This window comes from Tasmannia lanceolata, unplaced genomic scaffold (genome assembly GCF_043159265.1).
Source record: "Tasmannia lanceolata isolate RefF3 unplaced genomic scaffold, GAP_Taslan_0.1 ptg000019l, whole genome shotgun sequence".
In the NCBI taxonomy this organism is placed as follows: Eukaryota; Viridiplantae; Streptophyta; class Magnoliopsida; order Canellales; family Winteraceae; genus Tasmannia; species Tasmannia lanceolata.
The window spans coordinates 3,961,983-3,975,741 of NW_027518696.1; the positions used below are offsets into that span (position 1 = coordinate 3,961,983).

Genomic DNA, 13,759 nt, shown 5'->3' on the forward strand with positions numbered 1-13,759 from the left:
AGCTTCTCCTAGGTTCCAAATCTATGTCAGTTTCTTTCATATCTCGTTTCTTCCTTTCCAATTCTTGCTTTCCCCCTATTGGAACACTATGAATGCTAGATGCAAATTCAAATTAGGGTTCTATGGTTTAATCCATGTAGATTTTTTAAGAGTAAACAAATCATCAAAAAATTTTGGATTGTCCATGGAGCCAAAATCCACCCTCATTGGATGCTTCCTTGCCTTTAATTTGGAGAGGTTTTCTTAATGAATATAGATTGTTGTTTTTTATTTTCTCACTGTCCTATTAGTGGCCACAAATTTGAGGGTTAAAACCATGGTTTTAAATTTCGACCGAAATTTCGGATTTCGGTGGAGACCGACACCGAAACCACCAAAAACCGAAACGGTCATTTATTTCGGTTTTTCCAAAATTTAACCCAAAAAATCAGTTTTTTTAACATTAAGTTAATATTTCACCGAAATTTCGACCGAAAATGAATATTGAATAAAATATTGGTTTCGGGTTTTGTACCAGATTTCGACCGAAATTTCAGGGTCCGAAACCGGTACCGAAACCGAAATTTTAAACCTTGGTTAAAACCCTCCATTGGAGAGGATTTTTTTTATCTATGGCCCATCAATATCATTGTCCAGGAAATAAATATCTATGTCCAGGAAAAATATGAGTTGCCTCACTTGTACTTTTGGCACCACTCATATTTTTCATTGGAAAAAATATACACATCCACAGTAAGGTCTAGAAAACAAATAGTGTGTTTGAATGAACAAGTTGTTGTCCTCGTACTTTTGGCCGCTCATATTTTTCCTCGTGTAACCCAATTACGAATGTCAAAAGCAGTAACTATGGAAAAACTTATGATTCTACAAAAATTGAGGAATAGAGAGAGCTCAGAGAGAAAAATTAAAAGAGTTATAAGTGAGACAAACAGAAGGATAAAATATTTTAAGATTAAAGCGTCCAGGATTAGCTTATCTCAATTTGACCTCTTACCATTTTCAATTTAAGTTGCTTTTCAATATTATTTTGAGACTATAGCCATTTCACAGGAAAATAAAATAAAAGGAAAGCCTCGTCAGGTAACATTGGTCAATTCATAAGAACAAACACAACCAGCAAGGACCATCTTAAAAAAGAAAGCATGTTCATGAAAAAGAAATAAGAGTTTTAACACCCATTTTTCCTCTTAAAATTGGGGGTATAAAATTTGTTTTACACCCATTTTACGTAGCCTTACGGAAAATGATAATTTTTAGGGGTAAAAACATCATTCCCTGAGCTATAACGACGGCATTCCTTTTAACTAAATTGTTATCTTGTTTTAGCGATACAAGGTTTAATTAGCAATATATTATACATATACATAAATTTCATATATTCATGGTTTTATTGGTGATATTGGCTGATACAAATTCAAACTTAGAAAGTCATTGCCGATGATTTAAAGTCAATATTTCTAACTTATCAGTTGATTTCTAAGATTTATCAGCTGTATTTTCCTCCAAGAAAAGTCCAAAAAAAGCTTTTTCAACCAACAAATCGCTATTAGCAATGTGTCCATGATACAAATGGAGTTAATATATTTTCAATTTAGGCGGCAATGCGGACGACTCACTCACTAGCTACAAATGGCCATCGAATCAGCCGCATTTACAAACTGGTTTTAAGTTGCAAAATAGACAGAGAGAGGGAGACGTGCTTCTCTTAAGGTCATGTGTAATAACTAATAAAGGTTATGTTTGTTATTTGGAAAAATGATAGGAAAACGTGCTTGCATCAAGGTTGTCCAAAACAACACTCCTACTTTATCATGTGCATGGTTTTAAATTTCGACCGAAATCCGAAATTTCAGACTGAAATTTCGGTCGAAATTTGACCCAAAAAATCTATTTTTAAAAAAAAATTAATTTAATATTTCACCGAAATTTAATATTGAATAAAATATTGTTTTCGGTTTTCGTACGAGATTTCGACCGAAAATTTGAAATTTCATGGGTCCGAAACCGGTATCGAAATTGCAATTTTAAACCTTGATCATGTGTACCTAAATATGGGTATATTTGTCATCTTATAAAAGATGTAAGAGTATTTTTGTTCTGCTAAAAGGGTCATTAACGCGTCATGGGAAAGTGGCATAATAGGGAGGGTTGTTAAGAAACTCCCTAACACACTAACACATGAGGTGTCTTCCTAACAATTCTATTGCGTGTACTCTATTGTTATTCCTTAAGCACTTCTAAATAATGAGAGATAAATATTGTGTTTTTCTGTAAGAAAGTGAGTTAAGAGCAATGGTAGATGCAAGGGAGCCCTTGCATAAAGAGCTAGAAAAGGGCCTTTGATTGGTTCCGCATCATTAAGTGTAAGTGAATTTACTTTTTCAAGTGACGTGGAACCAATCAAGGGCCCTTTTTCTGCTCTTTATGCAAGGGCTCCCTTGCATCTATTATTCCTCGTCAGGTAAATACAAAAAAAAAAAAGGATAAAATGTCTCACTTCAAAAAATGGGATCCCATTCTGAAAATGACTGATTTAGTGAATTGGTCATCTTCACATGTTTTTTTTTATTTGGGGGATCAGTGTTCTCCTTTTTATTTTCTTGTGCACATGTCACGTAGAGGATCTCGTGCTTTTGTGCTTCTTCTTTTTTCCCATAATGGATTTTCATTTCGCCTCCTAAAAAGGTCAAAACTAGCCTACCGATGAAGAGTCAAAACTTGAATTTGAGAATCCTGTTATACCTGATAGATTACATCTTCGCCACAATATTTACACCACAATGTTTTGATAATGGGCCGAACTCACCTTATCTTTTACTATTTAACCAGCTCTCAAAGGCTATTATAATTTCCTTAATAGTAATGCTAGGGAGACCGAGAGTACGACGGAGAAGGGGACCGAACAAATGGCTTTTTACCGTAACATCAAAGTGACATAAGCTAGGGATGCAACCCGGGTCGGGTTCAACCCGATAAAACATCGGGTCGGATTCAAGTTCCGGTTAAGTTTTCCCAACCCGGGTTGTGTTCGGGTCGGGTTGGAAAAAAGGGCTCCTCAGGTCAGGTCGGGTCGGGTTGAACCTCATCGGATTGGAACTCGGGTAAGATTAGGGTTGACTAAATGGTTTCTAGGGTCGGGTTTGGGTTGGCCTCAACCCAACCGAACCCAACCCGACCCGAGTTGCACCCCTACATAAGCCCAGCCAATAGTATGAAAAATCTATAAAAAAGCAATTTTTTTGCATTCTAATTGTTTAACTCGTACCATTTTCATTCTCAAACTGCTCTCAGAAGCCAAGCAAATAATAAAAGACAAGGCAAGTTCGTCCCGTTATTAAAACAAACATAGTAATGAAAATGTCAGTAGATCATTCATTCTAAAACATTAGTTGTTGAATTTGAAACTGTCCTATTTGAAATGGAGCGTGATCAGTAGATCATTCACTTTTTTGTCTTGTCTCAATAGCTTTCCACTCTTGAATCATTTTTTTTTCCCCAAATTGCATTTCTATATTCTGCCCACAACCACCTTACCACCCACCTTGGTGTGCTGGTTTCAGGAATACCCACCTGGCGCGTCTTGGCATTTCCCCTCTACAGTCTCAGAGATAAGATCTTATCACTGCTTCTGAGAAGCTGCCCATTTCTCTAGAACCTTTGCCGGCTGAAGGTAAGACTACTCACTTTCTCTTTGTTTTCTCTCACAACTCAAAACAGTAAAACCCTAGAAAAAAGAGAGTGAGAGAGAAAATATAGTTTTTCTAGGTTTTTATCTCTCAAATCCCACATGAAAACAATTCAAAATTCGGCTTCTGATTATGATTGGAGGTAAACCCCTTCTTCATCTTCCTTTTCTTTTCTCGTTTCCTTGCATTTTGAGTTACATTCAAGGAACAAAAGAAAACCCTAGTTCTAGAAAACCCTAACCCTAGCTATCGATGTCGGTCTGCATTCAGTCTATTTTCCTTGTATTCTTCCTTTTAGGGTTTTCTGATTTTAGTGCAACTGTTAATGGCTACAGACCTTTGAATCGGAAACTCGCCGATTCGGGCTGTCCGATGAATTTTGGGGTTCTCCAGAAATTCATCGAATCCGCTCCTTCGAATTCTCAAAATTTAAATCTTTCCACACGGTGTCAATATGTTCTTCAGGGTCTCCACCTCGTCCAAGCTGAATACCTAAAAACTAATGGCCTTTTCCTCCCCCCTTTAAATTCATCCCAAGCCTGTTGGGATTCTTATCAGACCCTAGCCAATGGGTACTTCCCAGATTTCAGCATTCGATCTCGCTGTGGATTTCAAACCAATTGGATTTCAGAGGGCTGCATGAACATAACATCTCTGACCCAGTTTGAATCCATAGTCCCACAATCGTCCCTCCAGGACGTGCAGAATTCGTGCAATCAGTCCCTTTCAAACAATTCACCCTGTTCTTCGTGCACTACAAGCTTGTCTAGGCTCCAATCGTCCTACCTTCCCGGCCCTGAAGTTGGGAATGTGACGGAATGTAGTGCGTATCCCTTCATATATGCTGCTGGTGTGGTTAATCAGTTTGGGCCCACGGATGATGGGACCGCCATGTGTATGTTCCTCCTTAGTGCTTCTTCACCTTCTTCTAATAAGAGTAACACGGGTTTGATTGTTGGAGTCGTGGTAGGTTGTGTTGTCGGCCTTCTGGCCCTGATTTTAGGGTTTTGGTTTTTGTTGAGAAAATGGAGGAAATGGAAGAGGAAAAAGAAGTTGGCTAAATTCGATACGACTCTAGTTTCGGGGTTGGACTCTATGAGCGCAAGTACGACTCTTGTTAAGTTTACATTCGAGGATATCAAAGTGGCGACGAAGAATTTTTCTAGGGACTATATAATTGGCAAGGGAGGCTATGGGAATGTGTACAAGGGAGTTTTATTGGATGGGACTGAGGTGGCATTGAAAAGATTCAAGAACTGCTCTGCTGCTGGGGATGCGAGCTTCACGCATGAAGTGGAGGTTATTGCCAGTGTTAGGCATGTCAATCTTGTTGCTTTAAGGGGTTATTGTACTGCAACGACTAAATTTGAAGGCCACCAGAGGATAATTGTATGTGATCTAGTGCATAATGGAAGCCTTCATGACCATCTATTTGGATCAATGGAGGAGAAGCTTAGTTGGCCGATACGCCAGAAGATTGCTATTGGGACAGCACGAGGCTTAGTTTACTTGCACTATGGTGCACAGCCAGCTATTATTCATAGAGATATCAAGGCTAGCAATATTCTATTGGACGAGAGCTTTGAGCCCAAAGTGGCGGATTTCGGCCTGGCGAAGTTCGCACCGGAGGGGATGACTCACCTGAGCACAAGGGTTGCAGGTACTCTTGGTTATGTTGCACCGGAATATGCTTTGTATGGGCAATTGACTGAGAAGAGTGACGTTTACAGCTTTGGGGTTGTGCTTCTTGAGCTTTTAAGTGGGAAGAAGGCACTCATTTCGAGTACCGATGGTAAGTCGTGGCTCGTTACAGATTGGGCTTGGTCACTAGTGAAGAAAGGGAGAGCGTTGGATGTTATTGAAGATGGTATGACTGAGTGGGGTCCAGTTGAAGTCATGGAAAAATATGTATTGCTCGCCGTTCTTTGTTCTCATCCACAGTTGCATGCTAGGCCAACAATGGATCAGATTGTGAAGATAATGGAAACTGACTTACCGGTCCCTTCAATTCCAGAGCGTCCCATCCCTCTTGTAGCGCATATTGATGACATCGAGAAATCAGTGAGTAGCAGTGGCTCTGGTCATATCTCCAGTTCTGCTGGATACCAGTCGTTTACCAATACCACTTAGAACGATAACCTAAGCTCTTATTATAAGGAAAAGGAATAATCCTTACCACAGCTGAAAGTAACTGAGCAGAACTTGATGTTCTGATTTAAAGGGATCGTCTAAAGTCACAAAGTGCACTTGTTTCCCCTCTGGTATGAGCCTGTTCTTCCATCGTGGATCCATATTTTCCACTTCCTGAATTTGAATTGTGACCATCTTTGTAAATAATATTTGATTCTTTTCGTTATAAGAGGTGGGTCGTTTATTATATGTTTTTTTAGTTCTTTTTTTTTTATTATCAAATCATGTAACATAGATTTACGATGGACATAGATTTACGATGGAACATGATTCTTTATCAAATCATGTAACATAGATTTAGAGGACGAGCCTTCACGCAGCGGTAAGGTTGCTCCATTTTGACCTGGTGGTCATGGGTTCGAGTCACGGAAACAGCTTCTCTGCAACGCAGGGGTAAGGCTGGCGTACATCTAGCCCTCCCAATGTTGGGACCCTCGTGCACTGAGCCGCCCCCTTTTTTTTTTAAAATCATGTAACATAGATTTCCATTTCATTCAAGGGCTTGCATTTTGTGGTTTCATGCTATATGTTAAGACTGCAAGCTTGACCTAATGGTATTTGGAAGTGCTAGTTTTGCAGTTTTATCACTAGTTGCTAATATATGTTTTGAGAGGATTAGTAGAGCCTGAATGATGTCTAATGTTTCATTTATGCTGTTTTCCAATAAATAATCCAGTGATTTACATTAAATGGCGTGCCCTTTTTTTTCTTACAAAACTGTAGTGGCTTAGAATATCTTGATTTATGATGAAATTGGTAAGATTTCTGAGCCAAGAATATTACTTATGCTTGGTGTTGTGTATTGATCTAAGATGTTTTGGAAAGAATGTTTGACTTGTATGACGTGGTGTTGTGTATTGATCTTAGAAGTTTTGGAAAGAATGTTTGATTTGATAATTCAGCAGCAACATTTCACATTTTTAATTAGAAATTTTGTGCTTTTCTATCGCGCTTCGGTGTGTGTTGGGTTTTTCCCAACTCCATCTCTGATTTGATTAAAAGTTGAGAGCTGTGTCCGTGGAAAAAGAAAGGGAAAGTGCTTTGGAAGATTTGTCTTCTAGCCACTTGGTGGGTTATTTGGAAAGAAAGGAATTCTAGGGTGTTTGAAGGGGTGTCTAAAACCCCCTATTGGTTGTATGTAAAGATCATAGTTGCTTGTATTCTGTGGGCTAGAAGTCTTCATCTCTTTAGGTTCGTTTCGGCTTTTGATCTTTGGGAAGGGTGGCAGATTATTTGTAATGAAGGAGTGAGTAAAGTTCAAATATCACAATAGTGGGAAGCACCTATGTCTGATATGGGAAAAATGAATTTTGATGGATCGAGCTTAGGTAATCCCGGTCCAGCAGGTATTGGCGGCTTGTGCAGAGATTCAGAGAGTGCGGTTCTGTGGGCCTTTTCGGGGCCCATTGGTTTCTCGGATTCAAATGAGGCGGAAGTAAGGGCCACATACTGTGGGATAAAGCATCTGGAAAGTGGTTCTTACGATAAGGTCATTGTGGAGGGCGACTCTTCAAATGTTATATCTTGGCTTTCGGGACTTGCAGCTCCTCCCTGAAGTTCCTATCTTTAATTGAGGAAATCTCTGATCTAGTGTTAGGTTCCTCTATTATTTTTAAGCATGAAAGGAGGCCTGCTAATAGTGAAGCAGACTCTCTAGCAAGAGCGGGTGTGAATAGGTTAGAATTGGAGTGGTTTGACTTCCTTTCTTCTTGACTTTGTTTTATTTTTTGATCGCTTAATGTAATCTTTATGGACCATCTCGGTTCTATATATTAATATATTTAATGTTGCCATTTACAAAAAAAAAAAAATTTGTGCTTTTCTCCATATACACAATTATTAAGAAATTATCTGTTAAAAAACAGAAAATACAAAGAACTAAATATGAAACCATGAACTTATTTTTTAGGGAAAATTACATTTACACCCCCTCTAGTTTCTGACACGTCCACTTCTACCCCTATAGTTTAAAACGTGACAACTACACCCCCTGTAGTTTCAATTTGTGTAAGGTAGGCCCCCTCAGTTGACGGTTCGTCCACAGATTGATGGGTTAGGATGATCTGATGGAGCTGATTTTTTGGGCACACCCTATCTATGTCAGGGCCCATCAAATGAACGCTTTGGATCATCCAAACAATGTGGGCCCATACCCGAATCCAAACACTACCAAAAACACAGTGGGGCCACATTGTTTGGATGATCCAAAGCGTTCATATGATGGGCCCTGACATAGATAGGGTGTGCCTAAAAAATCAGCTCCATCGGATCATCCTAACCCTTCAATCTGTGGACGAACCGTCAACTGAGGGGGTCTACCTTACACAAATTGAAACCACATGGGGTGTAGTTGTCACGTTTTAAAATATAGGGGTAGAAGTGGATGTGTCAGAAACTAGAGGGGGTGTAAATGTAATTTTCCCTATTTTTTAATGGCCACATATCTGAAATAACTATATTTGATTTGCCATTCCTTGTCATTGTATTGTTGTAAACGAGGCAATACGCAATGGGGAATGCCAATACTAGTGAATTTAGTTAGGGGTAGAATATTTCTTTATGCATGTAGTCACAGTGATGCCATCTTCGAGAGCTCGAAATTATCGTCATATTTTTTTTTTCTATACATTCAAGAAAAACGATTTTCCCAATAATTTCAAATGTTTGATTACGAGTTTTCCAATAATTTCAAATGTTTCATTTTCCCAAGTTCTAATTTTTTCATGATAATATCATAACATTTTTTTTTCCTATTGCAAAGAAAGCTTTAAGTGAAAAATGGAAACAAACAATTAAAAATTTATTAAGTGAAAATGGAAGGAAACATACAATAATGACTCAGATGGATACCAAAGAGACACAGAACAGCTGAAAAACACTGCTTATCTCCATAATTGGAAAAAAAGGGCTGACAATTAGCTTGCCATAAAACTCCATCTCGAGCCATCGCATGTCCAGCTTGATACTGGCCTCGCAAGGAGAATGGTGAAAAGTCACTCAAAGCAATCAGGGCTTCCTCTATTGAAATAGCTATTCCCCAAAGATACTTCTCCTTGGACTTCATCCACTCGACAACATTCAAAGAATCACCCTCCACAACTAATGTACCCAAGAACTAAGAAGCCATAAACTTGGGGTTTCCATTTTGTTATTTATCTGTTTTAGTTTTTACTCCTGAAAAATTCTTGAGCTGAGAAATTTGTAAGAATGGTAACAATTTGTTCAATTGATCATCACATCCTTTACATACAGATGCTTTTGAAGAACCTTTTATTTACATGTTCTTGCAAACTCAGTATTGTAACTGGTTAGTTTCCTTTTCGTCTGCAGCCGCAAGCCCTTGTGCAGATTAGGTCCTAGATTTTACAGTTTAAAGTTGGTTGGAGCCATGTTCTCATGCCCTAGATTACCTGATTATCACAAGTTGCGTCAACTTTTTGCTTGGTTGCAGTTGATTCTTCAATTCATCACTATCAGGTTCTATCTATTTTTACTCTCATCTCTTCTTCCCTTTGCCCATCTTTGCTAAGTATCAGTCCTATCTCCTGATATTTTGTTAGAAGTCTTCACTGAAGTAATTCACTGAAGCACCAAATCAATGATCCGTGATTAGGGGGGTGGGAGACTAGAATGCAGATGTATGTGTCCCTGTATGGGCATATCCACAGGCAGACGAGCTCTTCAACTGAGCCAGATATGCATGCTTTCTAGTTCATCAGGGACCATCATAGAAGGAGGAGCATAGATTGTGGGATATGCTTCCTAGGGATGCACCAGTAAGATCTCAACAATGTCCCCTATAATGTCTTCTTTGGCCACTATAAGTGCATTTCAGCTTATCCTGTTCCTCGGAGAATCTTCTTTCTCCCCCTTTATTACCCTTTTGGAAACTACCGGTGGATGCAAGGGATGATTTCTCAATATGAGGAGAGTAATATTGTTTTGCTAATGCAAAACAATAAATGACAACTCTTTTGGTTAATGTGATAGAATGGGATCTTTTTCAACTTTGAAGACAACTCCGTCAGTCTAAAAATGACAACTCCCTCAGTCTAAGAAGGGGATCCATTACTACAGACATTATCACAGGTTCTAGGATTTCTGTAGCTTTTTTTTTTTATTGAATGGTTAGGATTTCTGTAGCTCATTAGTAGTTAATAATACTGAATGTCGGTTACTCTTTGTGAATAATATCATGGGAAAAAATTGTGATTTTGTTTGATAAAATGTGGTTATGTTACTGGTGAGACCAATCCAATCCTTTTCAGTGCTGCTTGCATTTACATTGAGTCTGGCTATGTGGACCATCACCGTAAGGATCAACATTTGGTCAACTACATCTGTATGTATTCTGAACCGTTAATCTGGTGGGCCATCATGAGGCGACCTACTTGGTACTGGTCTGATGCAGGTAAACAGCCCATCCATAAGATTAAGGTCTACCAAAATCAACACTTCATCTTGTCTTTGCAGGGACTAGGATTATCCGATCAAGATGGGTCCAATGTGCGGAACTTGTTTTCTTCAGTTGGATCAATCAACCCAATCCCATCCAAGTGTCACATGTGGGGCCCAAAGGTGATCATTTAGAAAAAAAATACTTAAGTGATCTTCTTTTTAGCTTTTTTCTTTATACAATTGTTTGTTCTGTTTTCATGGGATAAGATACTCCGCCATTTCATTGGGAAAGTGATGGGACCTGGATATGAAATGGGGCACCCTCTTGTTCTCTTCTCAAACCTGTTCACAGGAGTTTGTCCTCCTGAGTACTGAAAATGTGCTCTTATGAATATGTTGATATTATTATTGTTGGAGTACATTTTGCTTTAATAAAGCATTTGAGATTCTGGATGCATATTGAATAATGCAGTTGATTTGTGGTGAGACTTTAACTGAATAATCAAAATCTGGTACTAATGTTGCTTATTTTATAAGTGTCATAAATTTTCTGAAAGGATTTTCAAAAGATTATCCTTTCAAGTTTAACAGATCGATTGATTGACATGCACTTTGTTTCGAACAGCTTAATTACAAATGAAAGATGAGACACCTAAACATCACGCCTAAGTCTGTCACCCTTTGCACAAAGACCTGCAATGATCAAAGTGTTTTATGGGCCAATCAGAAATGTTGATTTTGATGAGTATGAATCGTTGGTATCAGAATCGATAGCCCTCCTAACCAGTTTCTTCACCTTTCACTTAGATCTGTCACTCATTATTAGTGGAAGAATGGTCAAGAATGTGATCACATGGCCTTTTTAAGTTTTTTCCAGGTTCATGGAAATTCTTAGTATGTGTTCTATCTGATTTAGTTACTGATTTTTAATTTTGCTGTGAGAACGTCTCTGCTTTAATTATTACAGTGGATGCTTTCAATCCATTGATTTTCTTCCTGCTTGTAGGTGGTTTGTTGATCCAGCTCCAGACAGTTGCCTGCGCATAACTGCATAAGATAAGAAGAGTCATTAAGTGGGGCGGGGGGTGTCTGTTAAGATAGGGATTTGCTAGTCTCGAAAGATTTTTTTTTCTCCCTGTATGCGTGAACATTAATGGGAAAAATAAATAAATAGGTGAGTGATAAATCGACCCCTTTTAACAGAAAAGTTGGGGCGTGTGAGTTGTACACTTGTACGGTGTTTAGCGGCAGATGAAAACTTTATTCACAAGCCGTAACGTTTTCCGTTAAAAGGGGTTGATTTAAGATATACGGGGTCGGTTTGTCACTGCCCAAAAAATATCAATATCTTATGACAAATCTTATGAGCTAAAAGAGAGCCACATCCTTGAAATGAATGTATTTAATAGGTATAAAAAAAAGGCTACTGATATCAGACCATGCCATGCTTTGACAATGGGTCGAACTCAGGGTCGGGTTTTTCAAAACCCTAATCCAACCCTGGATCCGCCCTAACTCGCCCTAACCTTGAGTCAGGGCCGAAAAACCTCAACCCATTTCCCGCCCTACAGGGCTCAGCGTGGCCCTGGCCCGCCCTGATTGGACCCTAGTGAAAATACCTGTTAAGAGTGCCAAAAATAAAGCAACGACATATCATATAAAAGTATAGAACAAAATGATCAATAAACAGAGAAGGGGGAACAAAATAAGACAAAATGAATTCAACAACATGTCGGGCAGCAGAGACAATTAACAACAATAATCTAAAGAAACATCAATCCAATATATAGAAAACATTAGCAAAAGAAACATGCACAGATTGTTCAATTCTATAATAGAAAACTTAGGGTCGGGCCGGGTCAGGGTGACCCGAGGCATTAACCCAGAACCCGACCCGACCCTAAGTCAGGGCCTAAAAAATGAACCTTGACCCGCCCTCAGGGTCGGAAAATCCAGCCCAGACCCTGTTCGGGCTCAGGGCGGGTCAGGGTTGACAGGGCCAAACTTGCACCCCTAGGTCGAACTCACCTATTTTACACTCTGAATTGGCTGTTGAGAGCTTTTTGGGAATTAAATAGCCTTCGAAAGCCGGTTAAACAATTTTAAACAAGGTCAGTTTGAATTAAACAGGGTCATGTGGTATCGTGCAGCAGATATCCGTAGCCTAAAGAAATTTACATCTAGAATATATTTAAGAGATTGACATATAGAAGATACTTAATAGCTATGTAAAATGCATTTATAAGGTAGTAACAGTCAAAAGTTCTACATTTGTATAGTTTTATAGGGTCATCCAAATTTCTCATTAGATACAGGGTAACGATTTCTGCTTGCCATATTTTGATAATGGAACTATTCACTTTGATGAGGAAGTCTAAAATTAAGGGAGCCCTTGCAAAAAAGAGGTGAAAGGGCGCTCTCTTATTGGCTACACATCACCATCATACATTAATAACGGCTGAAAAGTAAAACATGCTGCTGGTGTCACCTCTTTTTTACAAGGGCTCCCTTCAGTCTAGAATTCCTCCACTTTGATTTACACTATTAATTAGCTTTCGCCTTTCAATGTCACACTCAAGATCCTATCAACATCCAATCAAGAAGATAACTAGTCTTATCTATAATTATGTATAAGGCCAAGAAATCCAACCAAGATTTTGAAGATTAAGAAGTCAAAATACATGGTCATCTAAGTACTAAAAAGATGAGATCACAAACTTTATAGTTCCCTTCACACGGCTGGTTACTTACTTAGCCCTTTTTAGCCCCATCTTCTTCAAGTACAGTGAGGTCAACAAGTTAATGCCATGTGTGGGCACACAGGATGTCATCACGCTTTATGCTCTGTTTGGTTGCACAAAGGTGGCTGGGAGATTAGGAGATTCACAAATCAAAGCAGAGTCCTGATCATAACTGCATTATTTATATTGATGATAAATGCACCCATTTTGTTTACTTGGAATGTGCACTTTTTAGTATTTTATCGAGTGAAGACAAAAATTGTTCAATCAAATTTCTCTCTAGATGTTAAATATCTGACCTAACAAATAAGTCTGCATTACTGTATACCAGGTTGGATCTAACATATGTTATAAGCTTTCAGTACAGCTCACAAGCTAAAAGGAGAAAATAAAAATGGTCCCTATAGTAAGTAGCCCATGTGTTGCTGCTCGGAGAGATTTCTGCCTTCAATTATTTTCTACGACGTTTGTCACTAAGCTTACACATCTTCTGTTTCTATTGAGATGTGCAGAAAAAAAATTTACTAGAAAAAATTTACCACGGAAAATGAATTTTTTAGGCTTTAGTTAACTCATTTTATATGAAAATTGCAAACTCTTATAAATAGGAAAAGGATAGTGTAGGAATTATTGGAGCAGGTCACCATTCATTTTTTTTTTCAATGGTCTCATGTCACCACCATCCATTAGAGATGCAATTTATGGATGACATAACAGATGATTAAATTTTTTTTTTACAAATGA

The 13,759-nt window shown here is 38.5% G+C and overlaps 1 protein-coding gene across 3 annotated transcripts; it reads left to right on the forward strand.

The window, feature by feature from the left end:
- Positions 1-3,396: 3,396 nt before the first annotated feature.
- On the forward strand, positions 3,397-10,731 carry RKF3 (receptor-like kinase in in flowers 3). Of its 3 annotated transcripts, XM_077362540.1 has the most exons (3): positions 3,397-5,947; positions 10,350-10,454; positions 10,542-10,731. In XM_077362540.1, the coding sequence occupies exon 1, from the start codon at positions 3,939-3,941 to the stop codon at positions 5,814-5,816; it is 1,878 nt and encodes a 625-aa protein (XP_077218655.1). In that variant the 5' UTR covers positions 3,397-3,938; the 3' UTR covers positions 5,817-5,947; positions 10,350-10,454; positions 10,542-10,731. The 3 variants fall into 3 exon arrangements, with proteins under 3 accessions (XP_077218655.1, XP_077218654.1, XP_077218658.1); XM_077362539.1 differs by having other exon boundaries at positions 10,350-10,731; XM_077362543.1 differs by lacking the exons at positions 10,350-10,454; positions 10,542-10,731 and adding an exon at positions 9,207-10,343.
- The last annotated feature ends 3,028 nt before the right edge of the window (positions 10,732-13,759 follow it).

Excerpts from the sequence above, each read along its gene's own strand:
- RKF3 (XM_077362539.1), top strand. The coding sequence starts at position 3,939 with ATGTCGGTCTGCATTCAGTCTATTTTCCTTGTATTCTTCCTTTTAGGG.